At 53.4% G+C, this 26,565-nt stretch overlaps 1 protein-coding gene across 23 annotated transcripts in view; it reads right to left on the bottom strand.

The window, feature by feature from the left end:
• Window positions 1–26,565, bottom strand: part of TACC2 (transforming acidic coiled-coil containing protein 2) — a 203,378-nt gene that overhangs the window by 66,192 nt on the left and 110,621 nt on the right. For 22 of the 23 annotated variants that reach the window (XM_066239459.1, XM_066239467.1, XM_066239458.1 and 19 more), the window contains one exon: window positions 24,464–24,598. The exons of the other annotated variant lie outside the window; for it this stretch is intronic. In XM_066239459.1, coding sequence (XP_066095556.1) covers window positions 24,464–24,598 — 135 coding nt within the window. The remainder of the gene's footprint in view (window positions 1–24,463; window positions 24,599–26,565) is intronic. 23 annotated transcript variants of the gene reach the window in all.

The raw sequence follows: 26,565 nt of genomic DNA, 5'->3' as shown, positions 1-26,565 counted from the left end.
GCAGTTGGCGGGGTGTCAGCCTCCTAAGGACCTAGAGCTCTTCCGAGCTGCCTTCTCGCAGGGCTGGAGCAAACCGAGCCCAGAGCCGGTAGCTGCTGCTGCTTCCATTTAAGGAGCAAGCAGAGGAAAAGATGGAAGCAGAAGACCCAGAGGAAGTCAAGCTTTCCCAATACCGCAGGCGGGCAAGAACACACCTGCGGAGGTCTGCCACCCATCAGCTCACTCGGGCACAGCTGTGATGGGCACTGTGCTGAAGGTCCACCTGCCCGGTGCCTGGGGGCTCCTCACCTTTGCAAGGGCTACAAATGCAGGAAGAAAGGTAATTCACTGCTCAGGTCTCACCCAGCCTCCTCACTGGCTCCGGAGCACTCGCAGATGCATCCTCAGGTGGAAGGAGATGCAGGCAGGGAAGAGAGGCACCAAGAGGCAGACAGAAGGCAGTGCTCAGGAGAGAGGCGGGAGCTGCGTGCAGTGGTTTGGGAGAACACAGACGTCTAAGAAGAGCAAAGCATCCAGAAGAAGAGACAAGAGGGGGGCAGGGGACAGAGCAGGGCTGTGGGAAGGGGACCGGGCCAACCGCTGCAGCCTGCACTACATTCTTTCTATTCTTTCCTGGGATGCTCCTAGGCAGGGTCACGCCTCCCCTAACCAGGGCACTCCAGGACCCTGCGATGCCGCTCGATAACAACAGGCAGAGTGGTGAGCCAAGGTCTTTGTGGCAGTGGATAAGGTACTCGTGTCAGGCCCACAGAAACCTAATGCCCAAGGTCCGGCAAGCCTCTCTCTCCTTGCCTCTCCAAGTCCTCAACTGCAGAGCCCCTCAGCACGCTGTGTGGAGCATGCGCCTATGGCTCTTTTTGCTAGAAAGACATTCATTCATTCATTCATTCATTCATTCCCGCATGCATGCATTCATGCAACACACTATTTCCTGAGTACCCACGAAGTAGCAGGCACTGCGCTGGGTGCTGCGATACAAGCACAAACAAGCGGAACGCCCTGACGCTGCTCACGTTCTGATGAAACTAGTTAAAAGAGATCAACCAGACTGTGATGAGTACCACGAATAACTCAAATGAGAATACACAGAGCAGCGATGTCCGAGACAAGCACGCCACTTGCCACATGCGGCAATAAAATTCAAGAAAATTTACAATTCAGTTTCTTGGAGGCACTACCCCCATTTCGCGTGCTCAATGACCACATGTGGCAAGCAGGCTAGAGCAGGCTACCACACTGGACGGCACAGATTAGAGAACCTTACGTCATGGCAGAAGGTTCTGTTGGACAGCCAGCTGGGGCCAGGATGCTCTCTGACAGCTGGCAGCACGTGCAAAGGCTCTGAGGCAGGTGAGTCTAAGAACTGACAAGTGACCAGTGTGGCTGGAGAACAGCAGGCGAGAGGAGGGGCAGGGAGGGGGTTAGAACTGCAGGCCTGTAGACCCCCACAGGGGGTTGGATTCAGATTAATAGCACTGGAAGCAGATACAGGGAAAAAGTGTGATTTTTAGGAGGAAAGGAGGTGAGAGAAAAGGAGAAGGTTTGACTACCAGGCTTCTGACGGGAGCAGCTGGGTGGACGGGGCGCTGCGGGCTGAGGTGGGGACTGAGTTTGCACGGATGTTATTTTGCTTTTGAGAGGAAGGAGGCCGTCAGTTCTATTTTGGACAGGTTAAGCCTGAGCTCCCCTCAGAAACCCGAGAAGAAATTAGAAGTAAACAGCTGAGTAAGTCCAGGGCTCAGATGAAAGGGATGGCTGGATACAAACGGGATGTTCTGCATGATACATAAGAGCATTAAACCCACAAGCCCAGATGAGACGTCTTAGAGAAAGAGAACAGAGAAACAAAGACAGTGCCCGGCGCGAAGACTCTTGAGGACCCATGTTTGGAAAAACAGCCATGAGGCTGTCCCGTGAGGGAAGGGGACATGGGTCCACGCCAACCAGCCGCACGACCCGGGTGCTGCGAACTACAACCTGCCTCCCGTTTTTTGAAAATCAAGTTCTACTGGAACATGGGTTTACTAAATTGTCTGTGGCCGCTTCTGCCCTCAACCAGAAGAGTTCAGTTGTGGCGACAAAGACCACCTGGCCTCCACAGTCTAAAATATTTACTACCTGGCCCTTTATAGAAAACGTTTGCTGACCCCCTGATGAAAGCCACCTGGAGGCCTCAGTTTCCATCGACAACACGGGAGCAAGGCTGCCTTCTCCGCAGGATTGATGGTGACACTATTTCCATAACGGAAACCAGCCGCGTCGACTCAGCAAGGCTCAGAGGAAGAGCCTTCCCCTCTCTCTGCTCTGACCCTGCAGACCCAGCCCGGCTGCCCTGTCTGCCGACGCCCCTACCGCACACCTGCTCTCCAGAAACAACTGCTCAAGTGCACTTGAAAATGCAAACAGACACTGGCATCTGAGCTGCCACTTCCAACACAGGGTGGCTGTGTAGGGGCGGTTCCCACTGACTGCGTCCTTTGTGGCCACGCCCTCTCCCCAGGCTCCTGTCCAGCCCGCAACAAAAGCATTAGTGCACGAACAACTGGTTGTCATGGAACAATTGTTTACAATGCCTAAGTCCTCATCGTTTGTCTTAGAGGGAAAGGATGGAATGATTCGATGTGTTTTTGCTGACCCTGGGTACGCTGCCCTGGCCTCAGGCAATCCATCTGTCAAGAACAGCCAATCATATTTCAGGTTAAAGGGGTTTCTAGGCAACCAAAACTATAGCCACAGAAAGAGGCCCTAAACAGTAGAAAGAAACATGGGGATGGGGCCAGACAGGTCCATGGAAAGAGACTGGCCCAGAATCTCATGACCTGGCTGTAACACTTGTCCACAGTCATTCAATCAGCACCCCGGTTCTAACTGCCTGCCCCCCCATCAGCAGGTTCCCCATCTCAGTGCCCCAGTGAAAAAGGATGGCATGACCCCTGGGATAACGGATAGCTACCAGGAGGACCTCGGAATGTTTTTGCCATCAGACCACCTTAAAGAACACTGCTGGACATATCTAGGAATAATATCCAAGGAAAAAGTACCTGCCATGAACTCAATGCTTGTGGTGCTCCCAAAATCTGTATGTTGAAACTCTAATCCAGGGGTCCCCAAACTACAGCCCGCGGGCCGCATGCAGCCCCTGAGGCCATTTATCCGGCCCCCACCACACTTCCGGAAGGGGCACCTCTTTCAATTGGTGGTCAGTGAGAGGAGCATAGTTTCCATTGAAATACTGGTCAGTTTGTTGATTTAAATTTACTTGTTCTTTATTTTAAATATTGTATTTGTTCCCGTTTTCTTTTTTTACTTTAAAATAAGATATGTGCAGTGTGCATAGGGATTTGTTCATAGTTTTTTTTATAGTCCGGCCCTCCAACAGTCTGAGGGACAGTGAACTGGCCCCCTGTGTATAGAGTTTGGGGACCCCTGCTCTAATCCCTAATGTACAGTGGTCCTTCATCTATCACGGAGGTTAGGTTCCAGGAACTCCCCTCTCCCCGTGATAGGTGAAAATTGGCGAAGGTAGTGACCTTATATTGATCCTATTATTTATATATATATACTTAAAGGCTATATAAACCGTCCCCACACTCTTATATACCTTTGCCACACTGTTATTAACTTTCCCCCCACTTTTATAAATACTTCCTATGCTTATGCACTTTCTAAATAATTAAGATAATAAATTTATAAAAATACCTATATACTGAAAAATCCCACGATACAGCGAAATACCCGTGATACAAAATTAGATATAAACAATTTTAAAATCTGCAATACAGTGAGACTGCGAAAAGTGAACCGCGATAGGGCAAGGGACGGCTGTAATTCAATCATGAGGGTGGAGCCCTCATAAAGGGATTAGTGCCCTTTTGAGAAGAGACATGGAGAGCTTACTTTTCTTGCCTCCTCCCCTTCTCTGACGGGTAAGGACATAAGAAGATGGCAATCTGTAAACCAGAAACCAGAACTGCCCCTGTTATGGGCCCCGAGAAATAAATGTCTGCTGTTTAAGCCACATTAAAGCGATGGTGGTTTTGTTATAGCAACCTGAACTAAGACAGCTCCCAGGAGGTGCCTTTGGGATCCAGGCAACTCCCATTCTCCAGATAACATTGCAGCTTGTTCACTTTGGGGGGCGGGGGAGGGGGGTGAAACTCTACTATCTTGTCCAACAAGAAGATCCAAAGTGAAATCGGCTTCCAGGAACACAGAAACTGCTGCCCACAGCCCGCAGCAGGAACGCTGTCATTTAAGCTGAATGACTTAGCCGAGGGTCGCCTCCAGAAAGAAGGCTTTGGAAGAGAGCCAATGAGGCCGAAAGAAAGATTCCTGCCAGGAGCCCGGGCGGCCCCTTCCGGCCTCTGAGTGACTTCAATGCTGGCAAATTCTCAGGCGGAGTCCTTTCCAGTCTCCGCAGACGTGGCGCCTCACCTCTGAGAAGCCCTGAGGGGCAGCGGAACATAACCAGCCACCGGAGATGGAAACAGAGGGTCAGGAGCCACACGAGGATGAAAGGGACCAAGTCTCTCCTTTCTCATCTGTGACCAAAGATGGTGGAGCTCCAATCCCCCTACTGGACCCACTCAGCCCAGTGAGGTGTTTGCCCAGGATCGCTTCCTGGTCCTGGCCACTCTCTGAGCGACAACCTGACCCCACCTGCTTCTCAGATCCCAGCCCAAACTCATCAACTTTCCCCCGGACGTGCTGTCAGTCCAGTGCTCTCGACTCGGCAAATGCCACATCCTTGCCTTAGTCATCCGAGCATAAAACCACTGTCTTTAACCTCCCCGCTCCCGTCTCGCCGATCACCAGGGCCTGTCGCCTCATCCGTCCTCACATCCCTCCCTCCATCCTGGCCCTTCTGTCTTGATCCTCATGGGTCTACTAGGCATGAATTGCCTACGGGGCATGGATGGCCTAGTTGTGACTGGTTTTGCAGAGCCCGGGACATGAGTGGTGTGACCATTGAAGCAGGCTGAACTTGTCATCAGAACAGCCCCTGGCTCTCTCAGATGACAACGAACCCTGGCTGCTGCCTTTGGTGGCTAGGGTGTGAGAATTTGCAGGAAGCTGAGGGAGTCCCTGGAACAAGGGTCTTCAACTACGCAAAGGACAAGGGACCCAACACCGCTGTGGTTAGCGGAAGCCAAGCCACAGGGGCAGCTGAGGAAGGTAGACAGGGTCGAGTCGGTGGCTGCAGACCCATCACCTGGAGTGCTTCCTGCCCCTTTCCTGTGCACTTCCCACCCGTCACGCCGAGAGGGGAGTGTTCCTGCAGCGGATTCTCCTCCCCCACTGCCCTTCTTCCACTTGGAAATAACGGAGACTGCTGGCGACCAGACAGTAAAGAAGCAGCTAGAGAAGTGACCAGAGGTTTCTTGTAGACCAGGTGGACTTAACTAGCTCAGGGCTTCTCAAACTTTCTTGCCTATAAGTCACACGGGCATCTGTACAAATCAGCTGGTCTGTGATTCTGCATTTCTCACCAGCCACCAGAGGGGGCTGTGGACCACCCTGGGAGTCAAAAGGGTGATGAATGCTTGAACCCCCATGACCCTGCCCCAACTCCCAACTCCATAGCCTCCCTGCTGCTCCTCCCCAAAACAGAGGCACTGGACTCCCAATCTCCCTCCCTCCTTATCCTACCATATGCAGCCTGGTCAGAATGGAGCTATCAGCTGCAGCTACCAAATCAGCCCCATGGGTACCCCCAACAACTCACCTAGAACAACAACTAAAAAATCCTGCAGGCCCTGCCACATCGTCTCCATCTTCCTCTGTCCTTTGGTTTCTCTCTCAGGCACGGGCCTGGGTCCCTCCTTCAGCCGATCATTTGCAGGGAACCACGGGAGAAAAAGAGAAAACACTCCAGACCCCAGATGTCACAGATGGTGCCTTACAGCAGGTGTGCACCCTGAGTCATCGCCATCCCTGCCGCCCTGACAGCATCGTCTTACAGAGGAAGTGTCTTCCCGGCCACAGAGCACACACCACGCTGCCTGGTGTGTTCCACGTGCACGCATTTTCAGATGCATGGGAACACATACCAGAGTGGAAGGCTTGAGCCTGTGCAGAAAACGGGTGTTCTCCCACGATACATTATTTTAAACTTCTAGAATGGAAATGAGCAAATCGGTAGTAGAAAAAGCAGCCCAGGTTATTCAGAGAGCAGGGATGGAATTTTAGAGAAGAGTGGTTGCTAGGAAGGGCAGCAGCCCCAAACACTTCTCTCTCCCCACTTAAAAAACAAAAAACAAAAACTCAGGGGAGAGAAGGTGGGGTTTTGTGAATGAGTAAGTATTCTATGGTAGAGAGCTGTATTTACATACAAAGTAGCCGCCCAGGGAAAAAGCCACAGGGCCGGATATCAGGATCAAGTCAACTTTGCAACATTCCATAAGGGGCTCCCATCGCCATGTGGTAAATCAACCAGGGGTTTCATTTAAACACTACTGTCCCCACGGGGCAGAACCTTAGGGGACTTACTTGATCCAAAAAGGCAGGGTCTCTAACAGCATCTCTCCAAACTCAGGCCTCACCCAACAGACTGCGGGTCATTTATTAACTCAACTGGGAAGAGGGCAGGGAGGCTGGCGACTGGGAAGCTGGATTTCCACTGGCTCAGAGAAGCCTATTTTCCCAGTATGTTTTCCAGATCTCTCAAGCTCTCTGGCAGGTCTAAGCCGGGACAGCTAGTGAGTGCCTGGTCAACTGAGTTCCAGTTTAGAGACTTTAACAAAAATAGTAATAATAATAATAATAATAATAATAATGTTGAAATTATCCTTTTCTGCTGAAGCTCGAATCCTCCATGGTAGTCCGTATTCCCATGCACCTAACAATGCTGCATGCACGTGGACGAAAACCAGGGCAGGCAGCAGGGTAAGCGTAGGCTCAGAGCACTTTAAAAAAAAAAAAAAAAAGGCCAACAAAAAGCCTCCAACCTGATCTGCCTCCATTGTAAGCTGATGCTCTCTCGAGCTACAGGGATGAAGACAAATGATCGGCGCACACCTGCTCCTAAGTGAGGTTCGCTGGAAACCCAGGAGGCTCAGCCTAGCATTACATCACCACGCTGAGCCAGCTCCTCATTGAAGCCGGAGCGTGGGGATGAGTGAGGAAGCCCCACATGGCAGTCCGTCCTCTACTACAACACACACAGCCCAACCCCAGCCATCTCCTCATCTACACGAGGGCTCCCATGAAACAACCACTTCACCACGCCTTCCCCCACGTCCCCAGAAAATGCTCTTCTCAGAAAACACTCTTCCCTACAGGGGGTGGGGGTGGGGGAAGAGAGTAGGCAAGGCTGCAATGTGGAGGTTTACTTTGTATACAAGGCTGACCTGCTGAAATACGGCCTGGCCTGGCAGGCCAGATCGGCCACCAGATCATCGATTCAATAAGCCCCATCCTCCACATATGCCTGGGTAGGTAATGGAGACGACCACACAGAAACAGCAATTCTCGTAAACACCCATCCAGCATCAAGGCCACTACACAGCACATTAGCTCTGTGGTTTACAGGAAAGATCAGATTCCTGGATCAATGCACAGTCAAATCCTGCCTCGTCCAATGGACCAATGACAAGACTGTTTGGCTGCCTTTCCTAAGAATAGCAAGCGGCCTTGTCCTCGACAGTGTTCACCAGAGAGTATGTGGCTGCTTTGGCTAAGCCGACAGCATATGCACCAGGGATGCTCCATGCCATCTGCCTGGCCATGCGAGTGAATGCCCCTAAACTGGTCTGTCTCATGGGCACGGAACTGCCACACTCAAAGGTTCTTCCCAAGAGGCAGGCCCCTGTCCCCTTGCAAGAAATACCACCGTGCAGGAGTGCAGAGTTGAGATGTTGATGGCAGTAGAAGCCCCACCACCATGCACCGGGCGACTGAATAACAAAAATGGAATTCCAGGAGGGTCATTTCTGCCTGGAGGCAGTGTCCTGGAGCTGACAAGGTGCTCGTTGCAGAGCAGGTACCAAAATGCCAGGAGCAGCCACCAGGTAAAGCCACGCAGGGCTGCCGTGAAGCCAGGGCCAGCCCCAGCTCTAGGCTGCCGGGCATGAGGAGAGGTGACACTAACAAAGCCCAGGAAGCCTCTCCTGGGAAGGAGGGGGCTCCAGGCGGCTGGGGGAGCACTTACATGGCCTCGGAAGCCTCCGGGTTCAGGTCGCAGGTTGGGACTGGCTGCAGAGACTGCGACCCTCCCATCCTCGCTGCGCGCTGGCGAGCAGGCTAGCCACGAGCAGGGCCAGCGTCCTGGCGCGCTTCCTCCAGCCGGGAGCCCAGGGCGGGCCGGCCGGTGGCGGCCGGGGTTGCTGCACTGCAGAGGGGAGCAGCTGCTGGCATCCGGAACGGCGGCAGCAGCGGCAGGGAGTTGCAGCTCGGGCCGATCCGGAGCCCGGAGAGCGACCGCCGCGAAAGTGCGCGCGCTAGGATGGCCGGCGCGCGCCTAAGTGTGTGCGCGAGGGTGGCCGGCGCGCGCGGCTCCGCCTGGGGCGCGCGAGTCTGAGCGTGAATGCCGGTGTGGTCCAAAAGGATCTGCCCTTAAACCCCCCAGCAGCCGGGCTTCTGTGTATGACACGGTGATGTCATCAACCCCGAGCAGCCCCGACACCAGCATCTTCACAAAGCTCCATCGCTGACTCCTCCGGAAAGGGGCCAGGGGGAGGGAAGGCGAAGACCCTCCCTCTGCACCTACACCGCCTCCCCCAGCCGTCCCCAGCCGCCAGAATTGTGGGGCTTTGAAATGCAAATATATGCAGGGGCCCCAGGAGGGGCGTGGTGGCCGGCCAGGCTGACCACGGAGTGGTGTGGGGCACTCTCCACAGGGCTGGCTCATCCCTCCCAGAGGAAGGAAATGGACTCTCCCGCCTCAGCGTGGAGCGTGGCTGGAGGAGCAGGTAAACAGGCTGCCCTGGGAAAAGAAGATGTGTGCGGGCTCTGGTGCCTCCGCCTCTGCCTCTGCCGGCGGGTGGCCAGGCCCTGGAGCCACTGAGGCCTGAACAGAGAAATGTGAAGGTGGCACTGCCCCTCCCAGAGAGGCCAGATGGGGCCTCCAAGGACACCTTCACACAATTGGGGAGGTGGAGGAGGTTTGGGGCAAGCTGGGGAGAAGAGGCACAGGGTCCCCTGCAGGGTCTGCAACCCCATCTTAAGCCACCAGATGAGTTCTCCGCAGACATGGAGTCCAGGCAAGCCGAGAGGCCCAAGTCAGGCCCCTATCACTACCATGAGGGCCGACAGGGAAGAGGCAGGCAGTCTGCCGTGACATACAATCAGCGGGCCCATCTCTGTGATTCTTAACACAGGCCGGGCCCGCAGGAATGGGGGTGACACCCCATCACAGAGCCCCCAGCACCCACCCCAAGCTCCATCTGGGGCCACCATGCCCAGCTAGCCAGGTCCCCACACCTGACTCCAGGCTGGCTCAGAAACCCTACAGGCTTTGGCTCCTGGGCCTTCTCACAAAGGCTAGAGAAGGACTTCCTCCCCTTTGGGGTACAGGAGGTGTGGGCACCCCTGCTCAGGGCAACCCCACTCCAACCCCCAAACCCAGACCCACAGCTACATTAACGGCCGCCCTCTGATGGGGACGTGGAACACTCCTCCACTTCCCTGATGTTTCTTTGCCCACCATACAGTAAGCCCGACTGTATCTGAGCTGTCACCAACAGACGATGAAATGTCAACAAAAATGCTCAAAATATTTTACAATTCTCCCACATACACTGAGTGTTTTCTAAAATGGTGGCCAAGGGTGGTGGGACCCATACGGTTGAGGGACAGGGACAGAGCTTCCCGCTGGGTTGACTCTCTCTGCTCTTCTTTAAGGTCAGTGTCAATAAAAAGCCAGAAAATCCAAATTGTTTCCCCGGCACACAACGACATGACATCTCCAGGAAGCACTTGAGGTTTACTTTCGCATTTATATGAAAATAGCTAATGCTGAGTGGGTCCCGCAGGAAGGTCACTGTCAGAAGGCAGCCTGATGAGACTTGTTCTGGGAGGCACCTCCCAGGAAGCCATCACTCAGCGTCAGTGCCAGGTGCCACCGGGGGGGGGGGGGGGGGGCAAGCATCCTACCACTTGTTCACCCTGTCACCCTGTCACCCTCAACACCCTCAGGGTTTGTTTCTCTGTCAGAAAAACAATGAACTCTTAGGCCCCCTACGCAGCTAGGGGCCCAAAGAACCTTAGTGCACAAAGTCGCAAATTTCATAAGCACTACCCTAGACTTAGTTTTTTGATGAAATGACTCCTTCCCTGGGCACTGAGGGTATATAGCCTTCAGCCAGACTTGTCACTAGAGAAATACCTGGGGGGGGGGGATGAGGAACCACAGCTAGAACTCATCTGCTCACTTTTTTTTTCCATGCAAAAGCGCAGAGCCATGCAAGTGCCCTTATCCGGAGAAGGTCAGCATTTGCTACAATGAGCGAGGGCTTTGAAATGAGACAAGAGTTCAAGTCCTGACTTCTCCCTCGTTTGCTGCGTGGCCTTGAGCCAACTGCTTAACCATACTGAGCCCCTGCTTCCTGGCAAAGGAGAGCAAGCATCTAATTTGCAGGTCAGTGGAAATAAAGGTAATTAACATCTCTGAGGCTGACCGGTGGTGGCACAGTGGATCCTACACTTGATCTTGGCCAAAAGGCCGAGAAGCAGTGGTGGCACAGTGGATAAAGTGTTGACCCAGAACACTGGGGTGGCTCGTTCGAAGCCCTGAGGTCGCGGGCTCGGAGCATGGGCTCGTCAGCGTGGGGTCATTGGCTTGAGTAGGGGTGAATCATCCACATGATACCAAAAGGTCACCAGCTTGAGCCCAAAGGTCACCAGCATGAAAAGCCCAAGGTCACTGGTTTGAACAAGGGGGACACTGGCTTGGCCCTGCAAGCATCAATGCACAACTAAAGTGAAGGCAACTACCAGCTGATGATGCTTCTCGCCCTCTGTCCCCCTTCCTGTCTCTCTCTCTCAAAAAAAAACCTCTATCTATCTATCTATCTACAGATATATGAAAGCAGTGCTAATTTTCTTCCCTTCTTTATAAGAGATGGTTTCCCCTAACTACAATACCATAAAGGAAATGGGAAGGCATTCAAGTGAAATGCTTTTATTTAGAATCCCTACCACCTCAAAGAGGTGGCACAGACACACATCACGTCGTAGGCCGACCCCATCCTGCTGATATCAAACACCGGACCGAGCGCCCGGGGAGAAGCACACAGAATCTGGGCCCCTGCACCCCCGTGTTAGTGGGTCTGTGTGAAGTCCTGGGGGAAGAACTCCTCAGACCCTCATTTCAGACCTTCCGAAGCTTCCTTTACTCGTCCGTGAAAACAAACCTGGTCATCTAGTAATTCAGTACAACAGAAAGCACAAGAAGTGGGAAGGGAGAGTGTGAGAGAGGAAGAGGGCTGGGCTGAAGGTTCGTGTCCCTGCGAACTCCTGTGTTCCAGTCCTGATGCCCTGATGTCTGTCGGAGGGGCCTCTGGGAGGTAATTAGGATTTGATTAGGTCACGAGGGCCCTCTCATGATGAGATGCATGCCCTCATAAAAAGAGAGAGACACAGAATATACCCCTCCCTACCTGCGCCCTGTGGGGACAGAGTAAGAAGGAGACCATCTGCAAACCAGGAGGAGGGCCCTCACCAAACACCCAGCCACGCTGGCACCCTGATCTCAAGCATCCGGACTCCAGAACTGTGAGAACCAACCGCTTCTGCTTAAGCCCCTAGTCTGGTTATCTTTGTCACAGCAGCCCCAGCTGACCGAGACCAGGCAGCTTAAGATACAGTACCGTATTTCCCCGTGTGTAAGACGCTCCCATATAGAAGACACACCTTAATTTTGGGGCCCGAAATTTGAAAAAAAAAATGTATTACATAAAGTTATTGAACTCAAGTTTTACCCATCATAAAATTCATACAACTCCTCATCCATGCGAAAAAGCAGGAAATGCAGGTAGAAAAATCTACAACCATTGTATAAGACACACCCAGTTTTTAGGCCCCAAATTTTCAGAAAAAGGTGTGTCGTATACATGGGGAAATATGATATATGTTGGCAGAACCAAGTAAAACAGCTACCCAAAAGGGGAAAGATAGAAAAACCATGCAAGTCTGACTAAGGAAACCCAAAAGCACAGCCTCCCCGGAGTCCTGGTTATCCAGCAGAACTGCTCACAATGCGGAGACCACCCCTGTACCCCCCAGCACCCCATGCCGGTCTGGCTACCGCTGCCTCCTCCCTCCCTCGCCCCACCCCAAGTCATTCCACAAAGGCTAAATCATGGGTCTGTACAATAAAAACACAGATCCCATTAAAAAGTATTTATATTAAACTGGCCTGACCTGTGGGGGCGCAGTGGATAAAGCATCAACCTGGAATGCTGAGGTCACCAGTTCAAAATCCCGGGCTTGCCTGGTCAAGGCACATATGGGAGTTGATGCTTCCTGCTCTTCCCCCCTTCCCCCCTTTCTCCCCTCCCCCTTCTCTCTCTCTCCCTCCTTCTCTAAAAGAAAATTAATAAATAAAATCTTTTTTTTAAAAAGTATTAAACTGCAAGCAGTCAGCATTCCAATCACTCATTCTCTCCTGCATTCAAACCTGCACTGAGCTCGCACTCAGGCCAGCCCAGTAATTGGAGCTGCGACCACAGAGGGTTCCGGGACTCCCCTCGTTCACTCGCTCACTGAGATCTCCCTCCCGGAAGCCTCGCCTTGGCATGGCCCGGCGGCTCCTCCCTCCCTTACCGCCTCTTCACTCCCAGCCCAATCTCCAGACTCCACCCTGTTTGTCCCAGGAGGCGCAGAGGCACAGCAGCATGGCCTTTCTAGACCAAGCAGTGATGTCCAAGGCCCCTAACCATGGCCCTGATGAGATCCCGAATCCAAACAGCCCCTCGGGGGCCTCTGGACCACAGCAGGAATAGCCCAGGACCCTGAAGGTAAGCGGAGTCAACTGCCAACCCTCCTACTGACATTTCCAAGATGCCCGAGAAACCTGGATGCATCCAGGAATGCACCCATCATATCTAAACCACGCGCAAGTCAACATGTATTAATGCGCTCACCATGTGTCTGGCCTATAAATACAGAAAGAGCTGAATCTATTCTCAAGTTCCTGACTGATACGCACCAGAAAGATCAGCAAACCTGCCAAGTCCCAGGAACTGAGAGGTAAACTGTGTGCTACAGATGCTTACGTCTCACCCAGGTCCAAGGGGACCGAGCCCAGGCAGGAAGGGCGAGTACAGAGCAGCACCTCTGACACCTGGAGGAGAACTAACTTCAGCGGCTCTATCTCTGCCTCGGGCCTCGGGGAGACTCCGGTTGCCATAGCAGCGGTGCTCTCCAAACACAACCAGTGGACCCCTGCACTGCTAATTAGTCCAAGCACACACGCCAAAGGAAAGTAGGTCAGATCACAGAAAAATCCATCTGGAGAGCGCTAAGGACGTAAATACAGATGGAAAACAGACCTGGGCAGGGTCCTGCTGCTTCCAAGTCAAAGGCCTTCGCCAGCATCCAAGAGACCGCGACACGGGATGGACGAGACCACAGGGGCTTTCCCTCTGGGACCCAACATTTACACAAGCTCCGGCCTCGGACGCTGTCACTGCCCACCTGCAATTTGTTCCTCCCAAGGCCCCCAAAAGCCGAGCACTTCCTGAATGACCAGGCCCGGTGAGGGGCTGGCTGGCTCCCTGCCTCGCCTGAGAGTCTAAGGGCTTGGAGCTGTTTGATTTCAGGCCTCGTGTGGCCCACGTTCAGCAGCCACGTGTGAAGAGGAGCCTGAGACCAGCAAAGCCCATCAGGGAAGTGGACCGGACTGCCGGTCAGACATGACACGCTGTGGGCACGTTCTCTGATCCGGATCTGGGATCCTCCTCCAGGGCTTCGGAAGGCAGGGCTTTCCCGTCACTCCACCTTGCTGCAGACGTTGTCACTGCCCTGGGGGGGGGGGTCTGAGTTCTACACCCTGGCCTTGATCCTGTCTCCGGTGCCATCCCGCATTCGAGCAAGGCCAGGGTCCTCGCTGTGACCTCCCCGCTGAGGCGGCATCCCTCCACTCAGCTTCTGCTCTCGCAATCCATCCCGGGCAGCCGGTCCCAGCCCCCGGGGAGGGGCAGTGTCGCCCAGGCCACGGGCCTTCCTGTCCTCTCAACCACCAGCAGACTCGAGCGGTGACGCTGTCTCGCTTCGTTTGAGTCTCACATCCACCGTGTGGCTGGGTCTGGGTCTCCGCTAGAACCATGCGCACAGACAGAGCTCCACAAACCCAGACACGTCACACCTCAGAGAACACGAGACAGGTCCTGGTGAGTTCTCAGTCTCAGGAGGAACGGAGAAAAGTATGATGGGGGGGGGGGGTCGTTTCCAGGGCCACGGGCGTTCTGCTGATCTCATGCTCCAGCGTTCAATCTCAGGGGCGCCACCCTTGGGAACCTCAGTGTTTTTCTTGGGCTGAAGTTTAAGCTCAAAGAATACACCGTCTTTTCCAGAAGGTTCTCTGGGTCTCTCCTTCAAAAAGGGCTGATGGATTACTGTTTCCCTCCCTGCCTTCCCCATGTTTACAAGAGACCTTTCAAAGTTCCCTTCCAGCAGGGATAGCTCCTAAATCTAAAAAAAAAAAAAAATCCTTTCCACTCAAGTTATGCTAGAAGCTGAGGGCTGAGAATTTCACTGAGACCCAAGGAGCCAACCCAAAATGAGCTAGAAAGGAAGTCAGTAAAGAGAGATAAGACTTCACTTTTATTTTAAAATGAAGAATTCAGGATACATTTTAAATCTTTGATTCCTAAAAGAAGGGAGGGAGAGAGAAAGGGAGGGAGGGAGGACTCTAAAACCCCAGGGCGTATGAAAAAAGCTAAATTAGTGTTGAGAGGTCTCATCACATATGAACAAGAAATAAGATCCCCCAAATCCCTCTTTCTTTACCAAATTAACTCACCTTCTTTTGAGGCGGGAATGGTAGGCGATACTCTTGAGATAACTTTTCAACAAATAAGCTCTTACCTAATTTCAAAGAGGATTTAAGCGTGCAATTCAAGACAGCAAAGATGAGATCTGGGGAAAATGTGGGTAAAACTCAGAGGGGTGGGGTCAGCCCAGAAAGACCCACCTAGGCCCTCGGAGCAGCTGCGGGTCTGGCTCTAAACTTCCCACCAGCCAGAGCAAAAGGGGAAACAATCGTGATCCGTTACACAATTCAGAAAACCCAACAGATTAAAAAATAAAAAAAATAATAATAATTTTAAAATAAAAAGTCATTGGACGGGTGAGCAGTTTCTTGGGGGAGGGGCTGATATCTCAACATATGTCTCTCCCACCAGGAGAAGAGGTAGGCAGTGGACGATGTCTTCAACAATATCCTTCCGCCAGCGCAACGCCGAGTCTCCCGTGGCCGCTCCAGCGGGCATGTCGGCAGCTGCGCTCTGCAGCTCCCCCAGCGATCAATAATACACACTGCTCACAGAAATGAGGGGACCCGGGACGTGTGGATGCTCCAGTGCTTTCAGCCTTGTGTCTAGTGCGTTTGCGCCGATGAAATATAAATAGAAGTTGGCTTTGCATCTCATCTGCATGATCGAACAACTTTCTTCGACGTGTCGTTTGCTTTTCTGATGTTCTTGTTTAATAAAAAAATAAATCAAATGCTTCTTTTTTTTAATCGCTTCATATTCATGTTGAAATATCCCCTCATTTTTGTGAGCAGTATATGACACGGAAAACAACGGCACTTCCAGAGGACATGTTTCTAGTTGCCCCATCCTGCAGAGAGGCTCCCATCATCCGTGTTCCCCACAGTAAGCACGGCGACCCAGGGGAAGCGAGGTCAGCATTAGGAAGGTGTTCCCCCAACAAAGCCACCGCCCGCAGACCCCGGCCTTCCCCAAGCCCTCCTCCTGGCTTCACCAGTCCTTGCCAGCTGTCTCCTGTGGATGATTGGGGCAGACATACAACGCCACCAACTGCAAACCATAAACCTAGAAGAAGACCATAAACCTAGGAGTTAATGGAATTGATCCCGGGATACGACTCAAATGCCACCCGAAGCCCAGTGAGAAGTGCCAATCGGAGAAATGGAGGAAGAGAAATTTACCAGGATGAGGAGGAAGGTGGCCTGGAAGCCAGGACTGTGAACAGCAAAGAATGAGAGAAGCCCTTCAGAAAACTGTTTTACGCCCTGAGGCGTCCATGAAAAAGTGACTCTGCTTGGTCAGCGAGAGCCAAACGCGAGGTGGAGAACACGCAACCCTGAAATTCTGGCAGAAAAAATACAGCCAGAATTCTTTGCTCATTCGAAGCATTAACATATGGTTATCATTAACATCTACAGTTTGTTAACTATAAAAGCAAATCCTCCTCCTAATTTTTTTTCCAAGGTTATGTTTCAGTTCAACATCCCCCCCCCACTATCACCATAAAATTTTGATTCATTAAGTGAACTCATTGTAAGTGGCCTTTCTCAGGTAACAATTTTCTTCCCACAATCCAGATCCCTTCCTGTAACTACTTGTATAAATGGGGTTGAAGAGCACAGGAGAAACCAAACAGGGTGGCCCCCAAGAGTAGACATGTGGCCAAGTAAAGCTCTAACCTCCAAAGTTCAAGCTCGTCCTTAGACCTAAATAAAGTCAAGTTTCATTCCAAACTGGGGAGAGAGAACCCCCGGACCAGCCAGGTGACAGCTTCTCTGTTTGGGCTCAGAAGCATCACCAGGGCTATTGATTCATCCTTCTTCTTGGGGAACTACGGTATTTCCAAGAAGAACAGAAAATTCCGTAAGTACTATCGCAACCTTTCGGTCCTTGTGAGAAGGGCTTAAATGTTGTATTTGGTTTGAATGTTGATGTGTTAATCCGCTCAGTTCCTCCAGAGTTTAAGCTGACTGGTTTTAGAGGCAACTCTGTAGGAGGGATAAGAGGCCATTGAAGGAAAATATTCAGGTGTAAAGAGAGATGAGCTCTCCCAGCTGCCTAAATGAACTGCGGAACTGAGGAGCTCCTTTCTGGAAAAACAGGTTGAGGAATGTAGGTCCCGCCCCTCTGTAGCAGAAGAGGGTCCCCGCCACCCCGGTGGCCCCAGAGGCTGTGCAGGGTGGAAATGCTTCCAAGATGAAAATGCAAGTAAACACCTCTCCAAGCTCCAAACCTCCGGGTCCTTCCTCCTTCATAGGCAGAGAGAGTGGGTCCCTGGGAGCAGCAGCCTATTGGCGTAGGCAGGCCGGGGTGTCGGCCTGTCTGCAGTCAATCACTTTCCATGCTTAACTGGCAGGGGCACATGAGCCTGACACTGGTCTGCCCCACTTGTGAGCGGAGGAGTGAACACCAGAAGCCAAGGACCAGAACTGCTGACTCAAGGCTCCGGATGGAACAGAAATCCAGACCGGTTGGGCCAGGAATAGCATCTGTGAGCATCTACTGATGGCGTAATTAGCATAAGGTGAGGGAAGAGTGAGTGAATGTGTGTGAGTGTGTGTGTGCATGCATGCACTTGTGCACTACCAAGCCCTAAAAATATTTCCCTCTTTTCATAACCGCCCCAGGGGCCCTGTCTGTGTATTCCCTCTGCACCTTGCCTGCACCTCACTGGATGCAATTAGCTTACAACGGTGTCTGAGGAAAAGGGATTTTTCCCTAAATACTCTGATTTTTAGGAATTAATTTGTCCACGTGAAGACAGTCTCTCTGTGATGACAGACTGACCCAATTCATGCCTCATCTGCTGACTTTATGAAAACGTGTGTGCGACATCACCAGGTTCCCTAACAGCTCAGAGGCTGGTGACTTATAAAAGTCTCTGCAGCATAAGTGCATGGCGTCTGTATATTTAATCTACATCTTTAATGTAAGCTATTAGTCCAGAAAGAGAAGGCAGGTTCCTGCCTGACGTGGGCATTTCTGCAGGACGGTGGCCGCTCAGCCCGGGGACATGCCGCTGCCCCAGCATGGCCCAGGAGATGGAACCACTGGTGCCCCTGCCCAGAACCACAGCCCAGCCCGGAAACAGCCACCCTGCAGCGTCCCCTCAGAGGAGTGTGGCCCACATCTGTGGGGGTCACCACAGTACCCTCCGGCACAGTTTCAAGACTGCCCAGAGCCAAACTCAGCAAACGTTCATGAGCGAATGGATGAGCAAATGAATGAAGGCCAGAAGGACAGACTCCGACTTCCTCTGTCCCCACAGCCACCGCCCTGGTTCAGGCCACCATCACCTCACACTGGGACCATGCTAATGGCCTCCAGTGGCCCTCAGCCTGGGCCTTCCTCTCCACTCACTCTCCCGTCGGCCACAAGAGATACTCCCGAAAACTGAACTGGGCCCTGACCCACTCCTGCTAAAAAGGAGGAGAGAGCTTTCCTTCCCTGTGTGGGTGCCAGCAAACGCCCCGGCCCGGCCTCAGGCCTGACCAGACCTGACAATCCCCAGCCACTCGGGCCAGCAGCCCCACCGCTCTGCCCAGGATGGCCCAGGTCCTCCCTCCAGTCCCTCCGGGCCTCTCTTCCCACCTGCTGTCTCAATCTGCTGGGCCCCTTCAGCCCCTCCCTCCCTGAAGGACCTTTGCCTTCTTCACCCTCCACCAACTCCTGCTCATGCTGGAAAACCCAGTGGAAACGTGCCTCCCCCAGGAAGCCCCCCAACTAGTCGAGGCAGAGCTAGGCACACTCTCCTCCTGGTCTTCTGTCCTCAGCTCTGCCGGAAAGTCTACCGTGTGGTGTCACGCTGGGTCTATTTCCAGAACGGCCATCTCTGCCTCCGTCCTCCCAGCTCCCTTGGCACTGCTGGCCATTAGGAGGCACCAACATCGACTAAATGCCTCCTGCTTAACAAGCACTGGGCTCCAGTCTTCAAGCACCTCACCCACACCTGGCAGTTGCCTCCAATCACCCAGCAGCCTTATTTACCAGGGGGGTAAATGAAGGCTCAGCGTGGTCAAGTCACTTGACCAAAGTCACACAATTCATAAACAGGCCGGGGGCAATTCTCTCCCACTTTCTGTTCCTTCCCCTGCCCCACCTCACACACGGGACATGGCACAGAGCCCACCCAGGTCGTGTCTGCTGAGCACATGGACAGGTGGCTGAATGGACAAACAGATGGACAGACGAACACAGAGCAGAAGGCCGCGTCACATGATCCGCCTGGACTCCGAGCACCCCTCGCTTCCTGCTGCTGACAGCGGCAGCCCTGTGACTTCACCCTGAGCTCAGCAGGCAAAATAGAAACTGACTCACAACCTCACAACAGAGAGCAGAAACCCCGGGCAGGGAGAGGCCCCGCACGGGGCACGTTCTGACCGGAAGCCCCTCTCCTTGGGCCCCGTCTCTGTCCCCATCCGTTCCTCAGTTATGAGGGCTCTTTCTCCACCTGCTCCCGGCACCCCCACTTTCTGCCCCTTCAGCTGGGCCCAAGGGCTCAAAGGTACACACTTGCTTTGGAAGAAAAGCGGCCTCCTTAAAGTACAAAATCTAAAATTCTAAAGCGGCCTCTGGGAATGGCGGGCGGGCTCCCGGCCTCTGCTGCCTGGGACCCCCCCCCCCCCACGCCCTGGGAGCTGTGCCCGGCACTGTCAGCCTCGCCCTTGCCGGCTCCACAAAGCTCCGCACTGAACCCCACTTCAGGCCGGACCCCCTGCAAGGCTGCTCGAGGGGGTCCGGGGACTCTGCATCCAAATGGGATCATAAGCAGAGCCCCAGCAGCCCTGCCTGGCCGCCCATCTCCTGCTGCTGCACGGCTGGATCGTGGGTCCCCCCTGGTCCACAGCTGCTCCACCCCGGCCACAGAGCCCACCTGCTGCTGGGCTCCTCCGGAGAGAAGGGGCAGCCTCCCTCTGCTCGTGCTGCGCCCACCGGAGCCAGCAAGGCGGAGCATCCAGGCACGCCCGTCCTGCAGGCACTGGGAGGCTAGGCGGCCAGCGCCTGTTCATGAGACTGACCAGGAGTGGGAGACCCTGTCGATGGCCCCTGCTGGTCGGGCCCGGATGGTGACACGCGGCCCCCTCTGCCCTGTGGGAAGCGGCTCTTCCAGGCGGGAGAGAGCCTGCAATGAAGCGGGGTTTCTGTAGATGAGGAACAAGACAGGGTCGCATCAGCAACCTCACTGAAACAGAAAGGACAGTCCGGCCCCAGCTACATACAGTGTTACCCACTGAGCCGGGGGCAGCCAGTGAGTGGGCTCTGGGTGCAAGGCTGTGTGGCATTTTTCAAGGGGTGGGTGAAAGGGCTCCCCCCTTGGAGGGGCAGAGAGAAGGTCCCTGCACTCTTTTTCCTGCCCGGGGAAGGCTCCTGCATCCGGAAAGCGTTGACAGAGCGATGGGGGAATTTGGGGCTGCCACGACAGCAGGAGCTGGGGACACCCGCCAGAGCCCCTGTGGAGCCACGGCACCTGTCTGCACCCCGCCCCCCACGCTGCAGCCAGGACACACTTCTCTGGGGTGTGTCCCCTGGCCTCCTGCATCAGCACCATGGCCCAGCTTCCTCCCAGCAGAAACTTGACTGCTTCTCTTCTGTCTCAGCTTTCCTGGGTCTGTCCAGGCAGCCCTCGGCCAGGTTTCCCAGTTACCCACCCCTGAGAGACAGCAGTCCCCGCGGGCAGAGTGGGAAGCCAGCTCGGAGCAGGGATGTTGTTCGCCCAGGTTCATGCCCCACCGGGGGGCCGTGGGCTAACAGAGCAGGCTCTTTGCCACAGCCCCGCCCCCTCCTCCTAGGATCCCAAATCTCGTGGTCAGCTGCGGCTGCTGGGGCCTGAGGGAGAGCTCTCAGCCGGCCTGCGTTCCTGGAAACTCTGCATCATCAGGTCCCCTGCCTGGCTTCAGCCTCTTAGAGCTCAATTAATCCCTGCACGATGCTGTCCAGCAGGACGGCTCCCGCAAGCCGGGGTGGGAAGGCGTGGAGGCCAGAGGGGCCGTGCGGAAGGAAGGGAAGGTCTGTGGGAAGCCGGCCACTCACTGCAGTGGGCAGGGACCCTCCCAGGACGATCTCTGCTTCGGGCAGGGCTGGGAAGCAGAGAAAGGAAGATCTCTCTGCTCCCCACAGCCTCTCTCAGTCACATCTGTTCTCCCCAAGGCTAACGGTCACCAGCGGGCATGGGGGAGGGCACGGGGTGGGGAAACTCCAGGAGAAAAGCCATTTGCACTGGAACTGTGGGCTGGAGTCATTTCCACGACATGCATTAGAAGCAGGAGGGAGGAGGCGGCAGGAAGTCAGCAGCACGTTTTCTAAAACAGAACATCTGTCAATCCATAATGAGATGTTGCCCCCGGCTTTCTCTGTCAAGACACCCGGTCTCACTTCCCTGCAAAGCCCCAGATACGGTGGGGGTGGGTGGGCTACAGTTGCGTGTGCACGGTGGAAATACACACAAGGCATGTGACTCCAATGACAGAAGCGTGGCAGGAGATGGAAACGAACAGAGGATGTGTCTCCAGATCGTGAGGCCTCAGACTCGGCCCAGCTTGGTGACAGTGACTTCCATTTCAGCAAAACAAAGTTGTTCTCTGCGCATTTTTGAAACCTGCTTTGAAAACCTCCAGGGAACCCCACAAAGACGAGATTCACTTGGCTCCCCGGATCCAGGCCATGGAGAAAGTGAAGTTGGGAGGGGCAGTGGAGGGTGGACCTAAAGCAATAGATGCACAGCCATCTTTGTCCCTGACCTGTCCCTAACAGCTGGGACAGGCCACAGAGCCTCAGGGCAAGGGGACCCTGGTTAGTGCTGATACCACTCCTGCCTTGCCAGGCAGCCACAGACATCCTTTAATAATGCAAGTCTGATCACCTGGCCCGTGGTGACACCGTGGAAAGAGCATCGATCTGGATTGCTGAGGTCACTGGTTCGAAACCGTGGGCTGGTCCAGTCCAAGGCACATACGACAAGCAAGCAATGAACAGCTAAAGTGAAGCAACTCTGAGTTGATGCTTCTAGCTTCCTCCCTCTCCTGTCTCTGTAATATCAGTAAATAAAAAAAAAAACAAAATGCAAATCTGATCATATCTTTGTCCTGGATTCTAGACACTTAAAGCCCTAGATGAAATCAATGGCCCAGTGACCAAAGCTGGAGCAATTTGAGCAACAACATAAAGTAGCATAGGATTATATTTCAAAGCACAAAAGAGATAGATACCCATGAGCCCACACTGACATAAATGATTGAATAAGTAAATAAATGGGGGAGAGGACAAATCTCCTGGGGAGCACAAGTCCCCACTACTCGGGGGCGGGGGCTGGGCCTGGGGACTCCCTTCCAAAGAGGGGAGCATGGAAAAGGGGGGAACAAGAGTGCCTCGACAGGGAGAACCCTGATGAACACGACCTTCAGCCAAGCAACCAAGGTCAGCGTCGACAGCCACAAGCCATGCTGACAGTGTGTACCCTTGACATCAGGTGATGAAAATGTCACTTTAATCTCTGTGGTCTTCCTCCCTAATCCCCTGACTCCTGACTGACCAGGCGAAAGACACCAGACAAATCCTAGCTGAGGGACATTCTGAGAAATACCCAACCAACCAGCCCTCCTTCGGGTCTATCAAAAGCAAGGAAAGTGGGAGAAACAGTCCCAGCCAGGGGACATGACAACTAAATGCAATGTGGTGTCCTGGATAGGGTCCGGGAACGGGAAAGGAACCATTAGGGGAAAAATAAGGAAATCCGAATAAACTATTGACTTTAATGAATAATAATGGATCAAAGTTCATTCATTGTGCCAAATGCATTCACAGTGTTAAGAAGTGAAGAACAGGGAAACCGGGCTGGGGGTAAATAGGAACTCTTTACACTCTCGTCTCAATTTTTGGGTAAATCTAAAACTATTCTGAGAAATCTATTAATACAAAAAAAAAAATTCCCCCCCTGGCAACCACTGGTATATTTTCTATTCCTTACTGGTTTTTTTGTCTTTTCCACAAGATCACATAAGTGGCATCATAGAGGATGTAAATTTCTGAGTCTGGCCCTTTTCACTTAGCGCAACGCATTTCAGGCTCATCTATCCAGCTGCTCGACTCTGTGGTCTGCTCCTTCCTACGGCTCAGCAGTATTCTCTAGGATGGATAGATATACCATACTTCGTTTATTTATTCTCCGCTTGATTAACATCTGGTTGTTTCCATATATGAATATAGCTGCTATTAGGCATACAGGTTTCTAGGTGGATATATATTTTAATTTTTCATGGGTTAATACCTAAAAGTGGGTATTACATGGGGATGTATGTTAAACTAAAGGGCAGAATATTTAAGAGGGAGTTTATCTATCTGCCTCTGCTCCTCTCACTAAAATTAAAAAATATATATTTAAGAATAATTTTATTTATTTCTTTAATGTTTATTTATTAAGCACATGCTATATGTCCAAAGAGAACCAAGCGTATCTCCCCAAACACCCACGAGTGCTCCTGTCCCCACACTGCCCGGACTGTCTCGCCACCAGAAAGCAGGGCCCCCATCTCTTTCCTCCCTCGGCCCCAGGCCAGGGGCCATAGTGGACAAGGCACTACATTGGAACCACGTAGGGGGGCGGAGAGAGAATGAAGTTCCCGCTCTGCCACTGAGAAACTGAGGGACTACAGGTGAGTAACCCCAACAGCTGCAGGGAGTCCTCAGGAGATCACGGGGAGAAGGAGCTTACGCCCCACAGAATGCTGTCCAGGTAAGAGGAGCTCCCGGCGAACGCCATCCCCACCTCACCATCACTGCGCATTCTAGGACCACATCTGCACCACGTGACCTTCTTCTTCCCCAGTTCCTCTGTTACTTCTGGACATTCTGCTTTGACAGCTGGCCATCGAACGCTCTGCCCCGTCCCCCACCCCCCAGGGTCTCACCCTCTCCCTGGGCTTAGTTCCAGCGCCTCTGCGCCTCCCCAGCGAGCAGGGGCTCTCTCAGACCACAGGCTTTCCCTTCGCGACCCATCCAGGTGAATTAGCTCTCCCCAACAAAATGCTGCCCAAGAAGGCCCATCGTGTGGGTGGGCCGCACCCAATCAGTGGATGACTTAAGGGAAAAAGACGGAGGTCCCCAAGGAAGAGGGAACTCTGTGAGCAGCGGACAGCCTTCAGACTCAACTGCCATACCGACTCCTCCTGGGTCTGCAGCCTGTAGGCAGCCCTGCGGGATTAGACTTGCTAGTCTCCACATCTGCACGAGCCAACTCCTTAAAATCACTCTCTCTCTGCATATATATTTACACACACACACCTTTTCTCTGTGGCACCCTGACCACACGCTTGCCCACCAGGGCATCCTCACATTGTCACCCGGAGAACTTGCTAGTAAGGGAAAACTTCAGATCAGCTCCAGCCCAGATGATCACAGACACGGACAGCATCACGGGTCCAAACTGTCAACACCTAGCTGGCACTGCCGCAAATTCAGCTCATCCCAAGGCCTGGGGGTGGAGACCACCAGGGCCAGCAGCTTTGGAGGCAGAGAGCTTTGTATTAATACAATACCTGCTCAAGTCCTTGGCCAGACCCTGGCAGGATGGACTGGAAGCTTCTACTCCATCACCAGCAGAGGCGGGAGGCAAAGACGCGTGTTCTGGGGCCGTGGAAGGGAGACCAGCATGGGTAACGGCTGGGGAGGCACTGAGGACACAAAGGGAGAATTATTCCCAATGACACTCAGCTCATTAATGGCACATTCATCAGGGCCCCCACACCCAACCCACCCATTACCCACAAGGAACGAGCTATTTAAAGACCCAGCATACTGCGTCCCCGGGCTCCCCCCCCCCCCAGTTCCCAGGCCCCGGGGCAGACACCATGGAGGCACAGCCTGCAGTGTGGCACCCCCAGGCTGGGCCAGGAATTCCTCTGAGGTTTCTTTGAGGGAAGCAGTTTGGCTATTCAGGACACTCTCTGTGAGCCGTCTTGCTTGATTTGTTTTGGGGAGGGGCTTTTGCACGATCATTTCTAATCTTTTAAATGGAATGAAACTGTGAGTTGGGGACTAAAGTACAACTCCGTCAACTCCCTATGACTTGCCCCGCAAATCCGCGGCTTAAGAAAAGTCAAGGCAAAAAGGCTGATAGGTAACCGAGGAACCTTCTCCCTGGTGGAGGATTTCTATAGCAGAGTGATGTCCCTCGTTCAGTGGGTGAGTGCCCCCTGCTGGACAGCCAGGGCAAGGCCTGGAGTGTGTAGGGAGACCACTTGGTGGGACAGAAGGTGGGAAGGACGGCCACCTGCAAACACACCCTCAGAAGCCAAAAGTCACAGGCATGGAGCTCACAACAGCTGTGATTTTGCCAATACCCGCCCCAGACCAGAGCTGGGGAGCCGTTTTCAGGGTGGGCTGGCCCACAGACTCTCTCCAGATGTCCACACTACTGTCCACAGGGGAGCTGGCAGGGCTGAAGGGGCCCAGCGGGAATTATATGACTCAGCACTGAGAGCCTGAAATCCAGCCTGAGGTCAAAGCCGGGGCTGGAGGCTCCACAGCCCTGGGGGCGGAGACGCATTCCTCCCCTCCCAGGGTGAGCACCTTCAGGAAGCCCCCAGACTGCAGAACAGCAAGACGCTCGGGTTTCTGGGTCAAGAGTGTCCTGCCAAGTTCCACCGCCTCCAACTCCACCTACAAGGCTGGCTGCCTTCCTGGCCCGGAGGACAGCTGCCAAGGGTACCCCGCACCCACCGCCTGAAAGAATGCTCAGTCCTGCCCCAAATCCCGACACAGCTTAGCAGGTCTTGCAAGGCCCTGCTTCTGCCTCAACCCCCACATCCACCATCCTTCCCCTCCACTGCTCTGCTCCAAGGGGCCAGGCCTCCCTCTGCACCCACAACACAGCCTCCCAGGCTTGCGACCCGCTGCCCCCGCCAGGCCCGCAATTCCTCAGATCCCATGCCTCAGCTTGGACATCACGGGCCAGCAGATACAAAAGCAGTGGTAGCTCGTCCTCAATGGGTGTCCTGTCCCAGGGGGCCTGTGTTGGTGTCCAGTCCTCTATGTACAGCACCAGGTGCTTTACATAGGAGAGCCGTGGAGTCCCACGTGGCTATGACCAAGCCAAGTGTCGGGAGCAGACGCAGGGCTGGAACCCACGGGGAGAAAAGCAGAGAGCCATGACCCTGAGTGAAATGACGAGTGCTTGGCCAGACCCCAGCAAAAGTGCAAAGTGGGTTTACAGGTGAAGAGATGCCTGGCTTGTTCAGACTGTTACTTGTAACAACTCGGACAGTGGCTAAAATAATATATTTTGTAAAGGAAATGACTCAAATAAATACTGCAAACTATTGGGGGCTTTTAAGCTCTTCACGAGCCATTTTCATCATTTGAAAGCCTACACTTTCAGGGATCATTTCTATAGTTTGTGGAAAGCCTACATGTATTCATATTCATAAGCAGTAAATAGGCCACTTACAGACCCAAACTTCTGGTCTAACAATTAGCTTCCCAAAGAAGTCACACTGGCCACACCCCTTCCTCGGCACACCCCATGACAACTCCAGTCGATTTAATGCAAAGGGAGGAAAGGTGGGCTCTTTTGCCATTCTGTCACGGGAAAGGGACCCCATCAACATGCGAGGACAGATGTCTGTCTCTGAAAACCCAG

The sequence above is a fragment of the Saccopteryx bilineata genome, chromosome 7, assembly GCF_036850765.1.
Source record: "Saccopteryx bilineata isolate mSacBil1 chromosome 7, mSacBil1_pri_phased_curated, whole genome shotgun sequence".
NCBI lineage: Eukaryota > Metazoa > Chordata > Mammalia > Chiroptera > Emballonuridae > Saccopteryx > Saccopteryx bilineata.
The sequence above is the reverse complement of the archived record's forward strand: the minus strand, read 5'-3'. Positions and strand labels throughout refer to the sequence as shown.